At 37.6% G+C, this 17170-nt stretch overlaps 1 protein-coding gene across 3 annotated transcripts; it reads right to left on the reverse strand.

The window, feature by feature from the left end:
* Nucleotides 1-426: 426 nt before the first annotated feature.
* EPGN (epithelial mitogen) lies at nucleotides 427-14397 on the reverse strand. 3 transcript variants are annotated; one of them, XM_072624283.1, is made up of 5 exons: nucleotides 13881-14397; nucleotides 12668-12757; nucleotides 8833-8953; nucleotides 7193-7345; nucleotides 427-5802 (listed from the first exon to the last, which is right to left on the reverse strand). In XM_072624283.1, the coding sequence occupies exons 1-5, from the start codon at nucleotides 13915-13917 to the stop codon at nucleotides 5745-5747; spliced, it is 459 nt and encodes a 152-aa protein (XP_072480384.1). In that variant the 5' UTR covers nucleotides 13918-14397; the 3' UTR covers nucleotides 427-5744. The 3 variants fall into 3 exon arrangements, with proteins under 3 accessions (XP_072480384.1, XP_072480385.1, XP_072480386.1); XM_072624284.1 differs by having other exon boundaries at nucleotides 7104-7345; nucleotides 13881-14394; XM_072624285.1 differs by lacking the exon at nucleotides 7193-7345 and having other exon boundaries at nucleotides 13881-14390.
* Between the last annotated feature and the right edge of the window lie 2773 nt (nucleotides 14398-17170).

A 17170-nucleotide genomic window follows, 5' to 3' on the forward strand; every position in this document is an offset into this window, starting at 1 on the left:
GTAAGTAGGGCTAGAGAAAAAAAAGTATGGGTGGATATCTAGATTAGACATGATGGTCTGCCAAACCAAATTCAAATGCAAGTCCTTCCAGCCTGTTTTGACAGATGTTTACATCATACTGTCATGCGTACAGAGTTGTAGTGTGGTGAGAGCCCACCCTGGAGGTGCATGTTTATACAGTAGACAGATTGAAGCAGCTAGGCGGTTCCATAGTGTATTGAGCACTGGGCCTTAAGTCTGGAAGACCTGAGTTCAAATCTAGCCTCAGGCACTTGCCAGCTGTGTAACTCTGGTTAAGTCCCAACCTGTTTGTGCCACTTTTCCTTAGCTGTAAAATGGGAAAAATCATAGCACCTATCTCAAAGGCTTATTGTAAGAATCAAATGAGGTAATGTTTATAAAGTACTTAGCACAGTACCTGGTACATAGTAGGTGCTAGATCTGTCATTTTTATTATTATCATTACACATATATCAGTTTAGGTAAGTTCTTCAGGTCCATTCATTGAGAGAAAAATGTGTTTTTATGTTTAATTAATAAGTTGCTGATCATCTCCATGTTATAATTTCTCCAGATCATCTTCAAGTAAGAATTGTGGATGGAGGTCCTTTTGAGGTCACTAGAATGGGGACCTTTCACAGTTTCAGATTCAGTACAGACTAATAGAGGCATGGCCTTTAGAATTTGAAGAGGCAGCTATACCTGCTTGTGTAACCTCAATTTATATAAAGATATAAACCAAAAATAATAATTTTCTTTTCCTCTAAACACATTGACTTGAGGAGGAGAGAAATTAGGTTTGCTTCAGTAAGTTACTAAGGGATAAGGAGGGGAGTGCCATTGAGAACGAGACTAACTAAAGCTACAGTCCTGGCAAACAGTGAAAAGGACAGAAGGATGAAGGGAACTCTAAAGGTTGGTGGACTCTCCATCAGCTCCACGGAATCACTGTGACGTCACAGACCTCCTCTACCCATCTTCCCAAAGTAAATATCGATATTTTTGTGGTTGCTGAATCATGACAGATACACAAATAGATATAAAGATCACCAATTGATGGATAAATCAGTGACAAATAAACTATTCAACACTCAACACAGTTTTTCTTTTTAAAGTAAACGAAAGGAAAATGGTTCGGGAAGATCAACTCCAGAATCCAGGTCAGTGCCTAATATAACAAATGCTGTTTGGTTGCACTGAGTCGGGTCTTTTGGGAGTTTTTTTGGCTAAAGTCTTGCTTCTGAATCCCTGTAAAAAGCCTCCACTTTGGCCTGAGTGATCATTCCCCACATGGATTCTCTCAGTTTTGAGGTTTGTTTCAGTCAGGCAATCACTGGGGTCATTGATAGAAAGTTAAGTCCTCGAAGGAACCTCCTAAATGACCCAGAGCCACTCATTTCCCTTTGCTATGTATCATTTATTTCATCCATAAAATGAGGGACTTGAACTGATCTAAAGTCCCCTTTGAACTACAGTTTCTACGTTTTCATTGTTAGGAAGGTTTCCCCTCTATTTAATCAGACTGTGGCTCTCTCCAACACCTATTAAAAGTTCTTTGTTCCAGTAACCTCTACGTATGACAAAGCATTGCCTTATCCAGGGGTAGGGAACCTGCAGCCTCAGATGGGAAGTTTGGATTCAGTCAAAGGGCCACACTTGAGGACTTAGACTGAGACATGTGGCCTCAAGGCTGCCAGATTCTGTTACTCTGTGGGGCTCAGTAAAACTGATCTATTACCTCTTCTAACTACAAATATTTTTAAAAATAGCTATCATGTATTTTCTTCTAAACCACAGGCATCCTTGGCCCCTTCTCTAGATCCCAAAAGGCATGGTTTTGCATGCTCTCACCAGAGTGGCTGATCTTAGACATGCTACATGCTTATTGACATACTCGGGGGCAAAGGCTAACCGCCTTTTATATATACCGAAACTATTAATTTCCTCATCCTCTATGCAAGAACATAATCTATTACTTTTTGGGGGCCATATTATACTGTTGACTCATGTTTGCTTGTAGCCCCCCATACTATACCCAAGCGTTCGATGTTGTTGTTGGTTTAAATCCAAGTGCAGGAATTTATGTTTACCCCTATTTTACCTTTGACAAGTTATTCAGATTTTCTCCTGCATCACTTATAAAATAAACAAACCAACAACAGGAAAGCAGCAGGACCAAAGTCACAGACTTGGGAGGTTCAACTGTAAACCTCCCTCTGGGTTAGGATGGACCTGCTTCCCACCAGTCTTTGTTATCAATTCATTCAATTGGCATTGTAGCCACATAACTGTACCATCCTCAGTCCACATTGGCATTATCAGAGACTTTATTAAATACCTCACTGAAATGCTAGTAGATTTCTGGCCAAAACAAGAAATGTGGTTATTTTGGCATGGCTGCGTCTTCTAAATCCATCCTGGAAGTGACCTTTGCCTCCCTTTTTAAATGCTTACCTTCCATTATAAATTCTAGAATTTTGGTAATAATTGATTTCAAACTCCCCGGCCTTTTGTCTGAAGAGTCTCCTTTCCCCTCTGAAAATGTAGATAGATAGATAGATGGATAGATAGATAGATAGATAGATAGATAGACAGACAGACAGACAGACAGACAGACAGACAGACAGACAGACAGACAGACAGACAGACAGACAGATAGATAGATAGATAGATAGATAGATAGATAGATAGATAGATAGATAGATAGATAGATAGATAGATAGATAGATAGATACTTCATGACTTTCTGTATCTTCTTGTTGGCTTGGTAATTTTTATTGGTAATTAATTGGCTTCCCATAGAGAAACTACCAGGTCTAAGACTTAGTATTTCTAAGTATTTTTGAGTACTATGTCTAAACTTTTTTTTAGGCAATTAGGGTTGTGACTTGCCCAGCATCACACAGCTAGGAAGTTTTTGAGGCCAGATTTGAATCAGGTCCTCCGGATTGCAGGGCTGGTGCTCTATTCAACATGCCACCTAGCTGCTGATAGATAGGTAGGTAGGTAGATAGATAGATAGATAGACAGACAGACAGATAGATAGATAGATAGATAGATAGATAGATAGATAGAAAGAAAGATAGATAGATAGATGTAGATATAGATGGATGTGCATGCATATATATATACATATATACATACACAAACATACACACATATAAAAATATGTGTGTGTATGTATATGCGTATATACATATGTATACATACATATGTGTATATGCATGTCTACCATCCTGCAGAACCTCTTCTGGTCACTAGAATTTCTTAAAGGTCACCAATAGCTACTCACCTCTCATGGGGGCGAGTTCTGAGTATTTTAGCTCAGAGTTTCTTTTGGAGGGGGAGACTTGAACTTATTCAAGGCTATGAGGTCCTGTTTCACTTATCTGGGGTTTCAAATCTTATCCTCCCATTCACCCTAATGATGATTCAGTTCCTCATCTCTAGCATCTAGAGCCCTTTTCATTGAATTTAACATTTTAGAGGTGGTGAGGTGGTGAGGTGGTGCTGGTCTGGAATCAGAAAGACTTGAATTCAAATTCAGCTTCAGACACTAGCTGTGTAACCTTTAGCAAATCACTTAACCTGTCTGGACCCTTCAGACAATAGCAGCACCTATATCAGAGAACTGATGTGAGGATAAGATAAGATAATGTTTGAAGTGTTTTTCAAACCTTAAGATACATTACACAAAAACTAACTCATTTCTATTTAAAGAAAATTTAAACCAAATGCTACACTTCAGCCTTCCTAACAATATTCTTTCTAAGCTTAGCAATTCATTTGTATTTGTCCTTAGCTACCATTTCTTATTTCCACCACATATGCTCTTTTAGCATTTGAATAAGTTGATGAGGTAATTGCGTAACTGCCCTGGGCTGGAAAAGATTGCAGTCAGAATGACCTGAGTTCAAATCCCACCAAAGCAAATTCCTAGCAAGGCAAGTGCCTTAACCTTTCTCAGTCTCAATTTCCTTATCTTTAAAAAAGACCATAATAGAACCTTTATCATGGAGTTGCTCTGAGGATCAAAGGAGATAACATGTACAGTGTTTTGCCAGTTGTAGAGTCCTTTATACATACAATTATTTTTGTTCTTATAATTCTTCTTCTTCTTCTTATTGGTATCCAGGCATTTCAGTTGGGTCTAATTCTTTGTGACCCCATTTGGGAGCTTCTTGGCAAAGATACTGTAATGGTTTGCCATTTCTTTCTCCAGCTCACTTTACAGATGAGGAAACTGAGGCAAGCAGTGTCAAATGACTTGCCCTGGGTCACACAGTTAGTAAGAGTCTGAGGCTGGATTTGAACTCAGATCTCCCTGACCCTAAACCCAGCTCTCTATCCACTATGCCACCTAGCTGCCATTGTTATTATTGTTAAATGATATCCTTTCTTCACATACTTTACAGAAGAAACTTTGGCCTAAAAATGGAAAGTTATTTGTTTAAGGTCACCCAATTAGTCAATGGTAATCAACTTGAACCAAAGTCCTGATCTATTGAGTTCTGATGTAATATTCTTTTTGTGATATGTTTTTCCAACCTTGACATCTTTTATGTATCTATGTAGTCAAGACATGGTGAGGAAAAATCCTGTATGTCACAAGTCAGTGAAGAAATGACCTTGCTCACCCTGTCAGTCCAAATTCAAGGGCTACTTCTGGACCATAGGTCACTTTAGACAATTCTCTTATCACTGCTACATGGCCATTCGTTAAATTATACATTTGCTAGCAGGAAGAGATTATGAATCAAGGGACCAGTGTGGTTGGGGAACAACATTTTATGATCCATTCAGAGGAGAAAAGGCTTTGCTCATTTTTGACTCCTTAGGACAATGGTTACCGACTTGAGATTCTTGCTCCTTCTGAAGATCATCCACCTCCCTTAATAAGCATGGCAGTGATGGGTAAATTTGGTCATATGTTTCTACAGACCTTTCATTTCTAGAAATAAGAGTTTGCACTTTGATTTCCTGCCTGGGCCACTGGAGCCTCAATAACACTGGTTTTGTTTTCATAACAGTTCTCACATTCATTTCAGGTGCCATAGGAGTAGCTTATTGAAAAGGGGGCAGGTCCACATTGTGGACAGATGAGAAGCCAAAAGGGGCTAGTCCTACTTGCCAGTAGACAACAGGCCCCAGGAACAAGGATGACTATAGTTCTTTTCCCAACTGTGGCCTAGCACAGGACCTTCTCCACATAGTGGGGAAGCTCTGTGAAAATGTCTCTCTTCTCCCATCCATATTCTGTGAAATTTTGGAATGACAGATTCTTAGAGCTAGAAGAGATCCCAGAAGCCATGTAGTCCAACCAATAGCTTAAACGTGGATCTCCTCTATAGCAAATGAGTGTATGGTATTGAACTGATTGGCTCTTGCAGGAATGACTGCAGTAATCCATACTTGACGTATCAGAATAAAAATATCAAATGCTCTTGTATTGAGAACAGTAAAAACCAAAAAAGACACAAAGAGTATCAATGATTCTTAAATCCAAAGCTCCCATGATGGCCTTCATTAGTGCTGTCAAGTCTTGTCAGAATGAAGTATGTCCATTTATTCCCAAGTATCCATGGGAACTCAGAGTATAGGTTAGAATATCAAGTGTTTGATCCATTCCTCTCCTTTTTCTTTTTTAATTCACCCAGAGCATGATATTTTGCTGAATTCCCTTGGAAAATTTCAGTTCAGTTCTGATCCACATCTGCTTCGACCAATAATATCGTGCTCACTTCTCACAATGGCCTCTTCTCTCCAGAGCAGACTTTATAAGGAGATATCAATTTCATGTATCTAAAAGAAATGTTGAACCCAATATCAATTCAACCATTGTAGAAAATTGTAGAGCAAACTGAGACTGACAAAAATTAAGTTAGCAATAGAACAAAGTCTTATAATAGTTGAATTTAGATGGCACAAACAATGGAGATGGTTTGCCTGCAATTTTATGCACTTAAAACAAAGTATTGAATTTAATACCAGTTCAACAACTAAAGATAATTGTAGAATAATGTAAGACTAATATAAATTCAGTGAGTAATATAACATTGTCATACATTATCTAATAGGGTATGCATTAAATAGGACAATAGTGGTCTTTTACATAATTCTACAACTGATGTATATGTGATATAAATACCAAACTTTATCCTTCCTTTTGCATTCCCTCCCTGACCATGGTCATCACATCCACATCTACAATGGTAAAACAAAACCAGCTCTGTCCTCTCTTATACTTCTAAGTCTTCACATGTTGGCTTTGAGACTGGACCTGTGATTTCATAGATGGAAGGAACTCTGCAGATAAGGAAACTTACTACCCACGATTGTCTGTGCTCCTTTGTAACTTCTGTTACAAGAATTGTAGCAAGAATTTGACTAGAGCACTGAAAATTTAAGTGACTTGCCCAGGCTTAGAGAGCAGATATGTGTTAGAGGAAGCATTTGCACCTAACTCTTCTGGTTCCAAGCCCAACTCTCTTCCTACTATACCAGTAATAGAAAGAAAGGAACAACATGTCTGCGTTTTTTAATATCTACTAGGTATTTTCAAGTCATTTAACTGCCTTGGGTCTCAGCTTCCCCATCTGTAGTATGAGGTTTATATGGTCTCTGAAGTCCTTTCCTCTTATGATCCTATGTGTTCTAGCACAGTGCTTAAGAGAGGGGAGTAGGGAGAGCCCCACTGATCCTCTCACTCCACCAGCAAAAAATACACCCAACACCACCAGTACAGGCTCTTTCTTCCAAGAGCTAGAGGGTACCAATCTAGGAAAGAAGGCTTTGGAGTTTGTGGGGGGGAGGGGTGGATGTTGAGGACAACTATTGGAAAGTTTTTTCCAGAATCCCAAAGCAGGTATCCAACCTTAGGCACTATTATGAGTCTGTTAATTTTCACCTTTGATGGAATTACAAGGGCATGGTAATAAAAGCTGGAATTTGTAGCTATCCACAGTCACTGAGGATTCAATTCAGTAAATATTTACTAACTGTGAACTTTGTGCAGGGCGGTAAGGTGCATGTTGGTGTGCATTTCCATCTTCTTTTCTTAGGATTCATGAGAAAAACAAAAACGAAAACAAAGAAAAAGGTACCAGAATTGCTGTCATGAATGATCCTGCCAGATTGGTAGTGTGAATTTCAATACAATGCTGTCCACGCCACATTCCTTCTTGATCCATACCTCTTTCTTACATAGCAGTAGATAAGAGCAAGGAGAAGACTTAATAGCAATCCAACACCAATTCCAACTGCAATATATTTTTCATAAGAATCCACAGCATATGAATTTAATGTTAAGTGCTCACATCTTTCTCCAGTATAACCTGTAGTGCATCTAAAATATATATATATTTAAAAAATGTTAATGGTAGAGGTACAAAAGAAATCAAAGTTTCAGTGAATCAACAAATGCTTGAAATGAAAGAAGTATTCCTACAGAAAAGGAGAAATCATCTAATTTAGGAGGCAGGGGTTATAGATAGGAAATAATCCTCAGTCTGTCAAAAGCGGCGAGTTACTAAACAAGGTCGCTGTTATTTTTATCAAGGTCTCAAATATGTTTCCTTTGATCTGAATGAAAATTCAGCGTCTAAATGAAAATCCAGTGTCTGGTCTATAATCTGACTAGCAAAGGAAATTATCAGCTAAGAATTCATCAGTACAGATATGCAACTTCGCTGAAACCTAGTCTTAGAGAATGACCTGAATCAATGGAAGACCACCTGGTCCAAAAGTTCCTTTGTAACTTACGTTATCAAGAATTTCTCATTTTACAGATGAGGAAACTAAGACCCAGGGAGAAGTGGCTTACTTAGGGTCACACACCCTACATGAGTCTGAGTTGAGACATTTTATATTTCAGAGATTCATGGATTCAGAGCTGGAAGAAAACCTCAAAGGTCATCGAGCCCAACCTTCTTAGTTGACAGTTGAGGAAACTGAGGCTCAAAGAGGAGAGAGATGCCTTTGTCCAAAGCCACCCAAATGATAAAAGGTAGACTGAGGAATCCAATCCAAGTCCTTTGATGGTGAGACCTACATACTATCCACTATACCAAATGTCCCTTCAGATAGAGAGATGAAAGCTTAGAGAAGGAAGTAACTGTATTTAGATGCAGAGAACATGGGCTCAAATCTGGTACCTGAAATCTGTGAGACACAGATGGAGTCATTTCTTTCACTTCAATTTCACCTGTTTCTTAATTCTTAAAATGAGGTGAGACTCAATAACTTCTGAGATCCCTTCTATCTCTTATCTATGATTTTACAGTCATAGATTATAGTGTAGTAGCTAAAGAGCTGACTTTAGCAGCATTAAGATCTAGGTTTAAGTCCTAGCTTTGTGACTAATGTTGTATTCTCCTCCCTTTTGTCCTTATATCCCCCAAAATAGCCCGATGCCTGGCACATAGTGGGCATTTAATAAACATTTGTTGATGTGTGAAATTGACTAGTGGTAACTCACTTAAACTCTTAGTGATTAATGGAGACTCTCTGAGGCAGAAATGAGAGATAAATTACTAAAGTTTCTACAGGAAGAAATCATAGGTCTGGCTTGCCTCCTCCCTATCGCTAACTCACAGGGATAGCTGGGAAATGGCAGGCTAGTGAAATGCTACTGGTCATTGGGAAAAATTAAAGATAAATCAAATTCCTGATTTCTTCAAGAAAAGTCACTACAAGTCTTCTTCAGACCTCATGTCTCCTTAAGTTTGCTTAAGTAGATCTGTTTGGTAGTTGATATGAGACCACCAGCTGAGCAAGATGCAGTTACGTGGGAAGAGGAGAAGAAGTAGGGTTGAATGTGTTCATTGCCTTTACCTGCATATGGCTTTCTTGAGCTCATGATGGAATGCACAGATACCATTTATGCAGTAGCTATGATGGTCTGCAAGGCATGGGTGAGAAAACTTCAGGGCTATGAACCCTTCTGTGTGTTCAGCTGAAAAAAGGAAACAGCAGGAATAAATTAGAGTTAGAAGGTCAAAGAGCCAAGGAAGCCCTCCTTTCCCTCCCCCCCCCCCTTTTAATTTCTTTTGACTGTCTCAACTTTGGAACAACTGATCTTGAGACAAGTGATGCTCAGAGGGTGGAGCTAATCCTATCCAGTTTAGTCTTTAAAAAATTAAGGGGAGAGAGGGATTGATTTTTCTTTCAAGTTCAAGTTCAGAATGTGGGGCACTTGAAATGTATGTGCACAAGCTCACCAAAAGATGGCAGCATTTATTCTATCCTCCTAGCATTGTGCCAGTGACCACTCTACTAACCATTTTCTTTAGAGAAGGGATGAAAATAAATATGATTACTGTTTTATCTCTTTTCATTTCCATGTATCAAAATGTATCATTCACTATGATGTGACATGTTGAGTTCAATCCTCTAGTCTTCTGAGTAAAGGACAAAGTGTTCTAAACCTATATGGGGAATTCCTCTAGGAGTTGCCTCAGGCATGAGGGTTAACATGCCTTCTTTCTCCTCTCCTTCCCCTTTTCTTCTTTAAACTCTCTCCCCCCTCCCCCCCCCACACACATTCAAGACATCACAAAGGAAAGTGGAGAAATAGCTTCATTTTCCCCTCATTGGATCCATTACTATAACCTAAAGAACTAAAATTGATGAATTGTTGTGACTATAAAAAGAAGCCACCAAAAAGTTAGGACTCAAACTTCTATCCAGAATAAATGAGCATATGGCAATGTATCAAATACCAAGACAAATAATGGAATATAGGGGGTTTTTTGAGCCTGGGAAAACTATAACTTTGTATCCCCAGAGAAGAGACTATTTCTGTTCCTTCTGCAGTATTCTTCAGCTAACTCCTGGATATAATGGAGAGGGGCTTTTTCCGCTTGGGCATATTTAGCACAGTGCTCCCAATATCAGCAGTTTACTTATGTCATCCGAGGTGAAACAGAGGGATCCAAGAGGAGGAATAATCAATCACTTGGTGAGCCTACCCAAAAGACTTGCCATAGGAAAGAGCTCACCTCACAGTGACTTGGGCATCTGACAATCAGAGTTCTAAAATCCTACCCTATCACTCATCATCTCTGTGACTTTTTGACAAGTCACTTAACTTCTCCAGGCCTCAGTTTCCCTTGTGAGCAAAATGAGGGATTTGGACTAGATAATTTCTAATGTCCTTTCTAGCTCCGATTCTACGATCACATTATAGATTACCATAAATCGTAGAATTTTTAGTAGATATTTGCCTTGACCCTTGCCTCCTTTGAGGACACAATATTCTTTTAAGGAGAGGAAACTTATAGTTTTCTCTAAGGCCACCAACATCCAGTTCTCTAAATCTCAGTAAAACTTTAAAACTCACTCAATGATTATGACCTTGGGGTCCATTCTGTGAGCAGAGGTGACACCAACTTGTTAATGAGGTCTTTTTGGTAAACCAGTAATTAAGCTGCATTGGCATATTTTTATAAAAGTACATGTCTTCGTTATTAGATAGATCAAGTCTTGGTTTTTCTTTTATTTTTGTTGTTTTTCTTGAAATGTCTGACATGCTAAATGTGCTACCAACACCCAAATATTGTCTCCTGGAGTGGGTGTGGAGGTCTCAAAAACACAGGTTGTGTGATTGTTCACAGATGTTGATGCGTATATACTGAAAATTACCTTTAAAATACTCATCTGTAGTTTTGTCCAATGAGGGTAATCTGTGCTTCTAATCTAATCTTTAGATTTGATGCTGAAATTTGAGGAAACGCGAACTGTTCTTCTAGAAAGAACATTAGGTATAGAGTTCAAAGCCTGACTCACATTCTTGACCACTGTATGAAGATGGCCAATTCACTTCATCACTCTGAACTGACTGGATCATTCTCCAGTGCCTTCCAACTCCATTATTTTTGTAGCAACACAGATGCATCAAAAATAGTAGCTCAGAATTATACCTAGTTCTTGTCTAGGTACTTTGAGAAAGAAAAGGAGAAAATTGAAGAAATGTAGACATTTCTAGAGCAATGGTTCTCAAAGCATAAGCAAAGGAACTCCAAGACCCTTTTGAAAGGTCTGCAGTATCAAAATGTTTAGAATGTTAGTAAGAAATTTTCATTTTGAAAACACTGCATATCTATAGATATAATCAGATAAAAAGCTCATTAGGGGGTTCTCAATATTTTTCAGAATCCAATAAATATGAAAGCTGCTTATCTAGAGAAAGAGCACACATTCAGAAGACAGATTTTTTTTCTTCCTTTTCTAAAAGCAAGAAAACATCACCTCTATAAAGCTAGGAAAAAATATTGCCAACTTTCCCTTCACAGGTGACACAAAGTGTTGTATTTAAAGAATGGTCTTAGGTGGGACTGCTATAAAAACATAGAACTGACAATAGGTAACTCAGACTGAGGTACATCGCTGGTGACTTGAGAATTTTAGGTGAAAAGCAACATCTATTTGAATAAAATGCACTTCATGACTGTTGACAAAATGCTGCTGCTGACAGATATGTATTTCTTACAAAAATAAGTTACTGAAAGTTATTGTCTTGTTTGGATGTTTAAAGGGAAAAAGAAGCAAAGAGGTATATTAAAATAAGTTTTTATGGTCTAAAACTATTGGTAGAGTCTCTTAGATGTTTATATTAGGCCATATATGCATATATGTGTGTGTATATATATATGTATACACAAATATATGTGTGTTGTATGTATATATACACACATATATACATGTTTATGCGCATATGTGCTTCCATATGTAACATATGCATGTATATACATATGAACCCACATAGCTGTATCGTACTGTATACGCATGTATGTGTCCTGACATGAAGACATAATTTCATAGGTGGAGGGAGCTCCCAAGAAAGGAATCAAGAAATCAGAGTGGTGATTTTTCTACTTCGCTATTATGAATACATATATTCTGTAAGTAAAGATTTGGAATAACCCTCCTCCCCTACTTGCCTGCCAAGCTATGAGGTCAGGATATGGTGTTTCCTCTCTGTTTGATAACATCACTAACCTTCAAAGCAACATGGGGAATGTGGCTTGCGTGAGAACCATAAAAGCTTGTGTTCAGGTCTTGGCAAGTAATGAGCGTTCCAAGTTCACCTCTGAGAGTTCAAACAGGTTTGAAAAAATGCTGATGCTCAGAAGCTGCCAGTACTTATTGTAATCATAATTAAAAGAAACGCGAAAGGTTGGGTAGTTAGGGAGCTGTGCAGACGCTAAGAGAACTTTCTGGACATGAAGGGAAAGTGGATTCGGTGGCTGACTTTCTTCAGTGTTCCTTTGGCTTAAGTAGGTTTCATTCCATACGAAGCTATGATGCCAGTTAACCAAGAATGCTAAAATAGTTAAGGTCTTTGTTTACCAAGAGAAGACTTGGATACATCCAAGTTTTAAGGGAAATCCTGGGTTCAGATTCGGGCAATTGTGCAGGTCTTCACCTCCAGGTCAGTGATTTAAACTAAAATGTGGTGGGTTTTGTTGGTTTTTTGCTTTTTTCTTTTTAACATGTTTTGCAACTCTTTGCTCTGAGCATATTAGAACACTCCCACAAGACATATCCTGCTAAGCTGCCTATTGAAGAAGCGTCACTGGAAATAATTGACCTTGCTTTCATCAGAATACAGCTTTCTTTACCAGTAATTAAACTATCACTTGAAACACAAATATACGGAAGAAAATACCTTCTGTTTTGTTAACTGTCCAGTTACTTTGTTGGGTTGTAATTGGTGTAGATACAGTAACAGTTGTCTCTTTACTCAATGATACCATGGCTGTATTAGGAAGAAGAAGAAGAAAAAAACTCCCCATGTTAATTTCCCAAAGCAACTTATTTCAGGTCTAGGAAGCACATCTTGGAATTACACCTAGTCAGGGTGATTTAGCACTGCTCAGATTTCATTTGCAACTGAAGCCAAAAGAATAAACAAATGGAAATGACCATATATTTCATTCTTTTATTTTTAAAAATGTAAAATTATCATTCTGAGGATTCCTTTATTATGATTAAGGAAGATAGAAGAAAAATATTATTTATTAAGAACAAGCCAAGGGAAAATGGAGTGTGGTGGAAAGTCTACTCAATTTGAAGCAAGGTGGAAATTCTGCCATATATAAGTCACCTATATATATGTATATGGGTGACTTTGGACAAATCACTGAACCTTTTCTTTCTTCACTTTCCTCTAATTTAAAATGAAGGTATTAGAATAAATGAACTCTATCTCAGTTCCTTTCTTGCTCTAAATCTAGTCTCATTTATGGTTTAAACACATGTATATACATATAATATACATATATGGACAATATACACACTTATGTACATTACATTTATTTATAATCTACTTATATAAATATCTCTATATGTGAACATAATATATCTCTATACATCTACAAAAGTATAGGTATATACATATATATGTAGGCATACATAGATATAGGTATATAAATATGTATAATAATATATCTATAATATAAAATAGACATATTTAGTTTTATATAGATATCTCTATATACTCATATAAGTATATATTTTTGTATAGACATACATAGATATAGGCATATATAAATGCAAATAGAGATATATGTGTATGTATAGCTACATATATATGTATATACCAATTCAGGTACCTGAACAGTTATATTAGAATTAGTTAAAGGCATTAAATGTATTGTAATTGTTTTAAAATAGAGTCATTATGTTCTAAGAGAAAGGGGTCAAAACATCAGAAAAACAACATTGATCAAATTAAAACAGTGCCCCTTGGTTCCCAGAATCCCTACTGTAATCTTTGTCCCAGGCAAAATTTATTGGAATCTAACTTCTTTTCAATGAAGAGAAATTGAATCCCATGCACATTTCAGACACACACAAAGACTGAAGTAGAGAATGCCTACCATTGAGCAGAATGTACAATGGAATTCCAAGTGCCATCTCTTGCTGTTGACTAATAATCTCTTTCCCTTTTCTTTTCCGACTGACAGGTTGTTCTGTTTATTGGCCTCCCTCTGTCTTTCTTGTTTTTATATTTCATGAAACGTCATCTGGCAATTCTTACCAATCAAAAAAATGTATGTCTGGCAACAACATAAAGCCTTCAGGCACTCACGAATTATTGAGGAAACCAGTATTATCTAGCTGTGAGATCAAGTTTTCTTTTGAAACATTAGTTTCCTGTTGCCTGGGGGCATATTTGCAAATGTAGTCATTTAAAAAAAAATCTCCATTTTCAAGTGGAATGTAGCATCCTTCGAACAAATTGTTCACACGAAAGAGGACAAAATGAGGTGTTTGTTGCCTTTAGATATGTTTCCTGCAAAGATAAGCTGGTTTGGAAAGTTGAGAAGTACAACTTGACCATTAAAATGTCTAAATGAAAAGACACTAAATTACATTGAGACCTAGCATCAGCCAGGAGCCCCATTGTTCATTCAAGCACATGGGACAAACACTTTAATGTTTGCAGAATTAAAGCTATCAAAAATTATCAGTGTGTTAGAATAAAACAAACTAAAACACCTTTTTAAAAATGATTTTTAGCCAATTTATTTTGACAAAAAGAGACTACTTTAAACTCTCTAACCTTCTGGCACAAATATATTCCTGTATAAGCAAACTATTTTACCATATGGCAATTTCGTCTAGGTTCATTTATACTCATTTCATGTATTTCATCTATGTTCATACTAAAACTTTTCTCTATTGCAATAATTATGATCGATAGTAACACCACATACTTTATGACATATAAAACTCCTCACTAGAAGTTTAATTACTCTTTTTTGGAAAAATAGAACAGGATACTAGAATCAGAGGTTAATAGTGACTAAGTGTGCATCACAAATTTTAGCATTGAGTGAAGCAATGAATCACTAAAAAAAAAGATCCCATTAAGACATAATTAATAGTAACATTAACTGATTCATCTACTATAGAAGTTCCTGAGTCTGTGAACTTTTTAAAAAAATATTTTGATAACTGTATTTTAACAAAATCAGCTTCCTTTATAACCTTCTTTATTTTATGAATTTTAAAAAAGACACCGTTCTCAGAAGTAGTTTATCAATTTCTCCAAACTGCCAAAGAAAAGTGAAAAATTCCAGATTTGGTGTTTATTTCTAGAGCTCTTCAAATATTTTATAATATTCAGAATATCATTGGTATCAATCTGGTCAAAATGACTAAAAAATTACTTTTAGTATCCAAATTGTTGATTGAAAAATAAATTTGCCATAGTCTCTTATGGTTCTAAGAACTTTCCAACAGTTTTCTTTTAATTCCATCCATTTCAACATTGTCTGAGAAAGCTACAGAATCCATCCTAAACCTAGGAATAGATTGGTAGTTACACAGTTACCAGGACTTTTATTTACCTTATGAGGATTACAGTTGTAATGATACAAGCTGATAGTTCTGGTTTTGAGTTCTGGCCTTCTATGCCCCAGTCCCCCCAAAGCTTTACTCTGACTGGTGACTTTTGTACCTGGTATAGGGTGAGGATCTTGCCAGGTCTGAGGAGGAAGTGAAAGCCCCCTCCCCCAAGCTGGGTGCTTTTATATGCACCTGAAGGCAGCTGCCAAGTGCGATCACCGCTGGAAAGTCTTCCATTCTTGAAACAAAGAAACCCTTGTGCACTGGCTGCCTATATGGCAAGGCCTATTAAGCAGTGGTATCCAGTGGTTCCCACATGCCTTCAGATGCTTGCTCTGCTACAAGATCTGCTCAAACCCAAATAATGTGTGTAGCACTGGCCATCACCTTTCTCCTTCTACCTTTCAAGTAGAGTCAAGGGTTCCAATCATCCTTAACACTGCAAGACTCAGACCTCCAATCTAATTTGAAATACAGTGACTAAAGACCTGAGTTCAAATTCAGTCTCAGACGCTGGGCAAGTCATTTAACATCTGACTCAGTTTTCTCAACTCTAAAATGGGGTGATAATAATACCTACTTCTCAAGGTTGTTGTAAGGATCAGTTAGATTATATTTGCAAAGCACTTAGTGACTGGCATATAGTAGATGATTAATAAATGCTTGCTTTCTTCCTTCTTTCCTTCCCTCTCTCCCTTCTTTCCTTCCCTCTCTCCCTCTCTCCTTCCTTCCTTCCCTCCATGCCTCTATCCCTCCTTCTTTCCTTCTTTCCTTCCTTCCAGAGGCAGCATTCTAAACAATATTTTAGCAAGTATGCTACAAAGCTTATTACAAAAATTACTACCATGGCTACTATTAAACCCTGGACCAAAACCAAATATCTCCCACTCTTCCTCCTGGATTTTGGGGAAGATAGTCTAAGACTCCATCCATAGCTGCTTCTCTTTCCTGAAGGTATCTTCTCTTAAGGGAATGAAACCACATTCTCTTTCATATGTTTCCTAATCTTTTGTTTCCCTAAGACTGGAGTTTGGATTTCTCCAATCTCTCACCTGTGATCTGAACAGTCCAATGAATTTGGTTAACCAATCCCAAGATTTCCATATGAAATTCCCACCCCTTCCACCCCCAACTGGTGATACAGCAACAGATTTATCTCTCTAATATAGTCAGGGTTGATGATACCCCCTACCACAACCACTCCCTTCTGATCAGAACTTGATCTGGAGATGGTGTGACCAAACCATCCAACTGGCAAAGAAATTTTGAAATAGGGTGGTACTACCTGGGTAGTTGGAGGTGGAGTGGGGGGGGACAAGTTGTCTCCTTTCCCTGGGGCACTGCCAGTTCCAATCCAGTGCCGCCCAATGTGGCAAGTGCTAGATTTTTTTTAAAGTTAATGTGATTTATTGGAATTCTATCTCTGTCTTCTTCCTCTGGGCTCTCTTCATTTCAGGTGCTGCCCTTCAGTAACCTTTACATTAATGTGCCTCCTTCTCAGGCTACTGTCTATGGTACAGGACAGATATTAGTATCATCCCCTCAAACATAGGACTCTTAACAAGTTTCAGTTGCTCTTCTCGGCTAGGTCTAACTCAGTCTAGTCCTATGACTCAGACTCGGGATTGAAACACGAAGAAGTAATTGTGAAACATATAAAATCCAAATAAAAATAGTTATTTCACAATTAAAGATTTAAAAAGGATACCATCAGAGATTCAAATGAATTTCAAATTTCAAATTCAAATGAAACATTTTGTGCAGCAGTGGGAATTACAGCAGCTCTCCATAGGTTTTATAGTTTTAAAAAGTCTCC

This window comes from Notamacropus eugenii, chromosome 7, assembly GCF_028372415.1.
Source record: "Notamacropus eugenii isolate mMacEug1 chromosome 7, mMacEug1.pri_v2, whole genome shotgun sequence".
Classification (NCBI taxonomy): Eukaryota; Metazoa; Chordata; class Mammalia; order Diprotodontia; family Macropodidae; genus Notamacropus; species Notamacropus eugenii.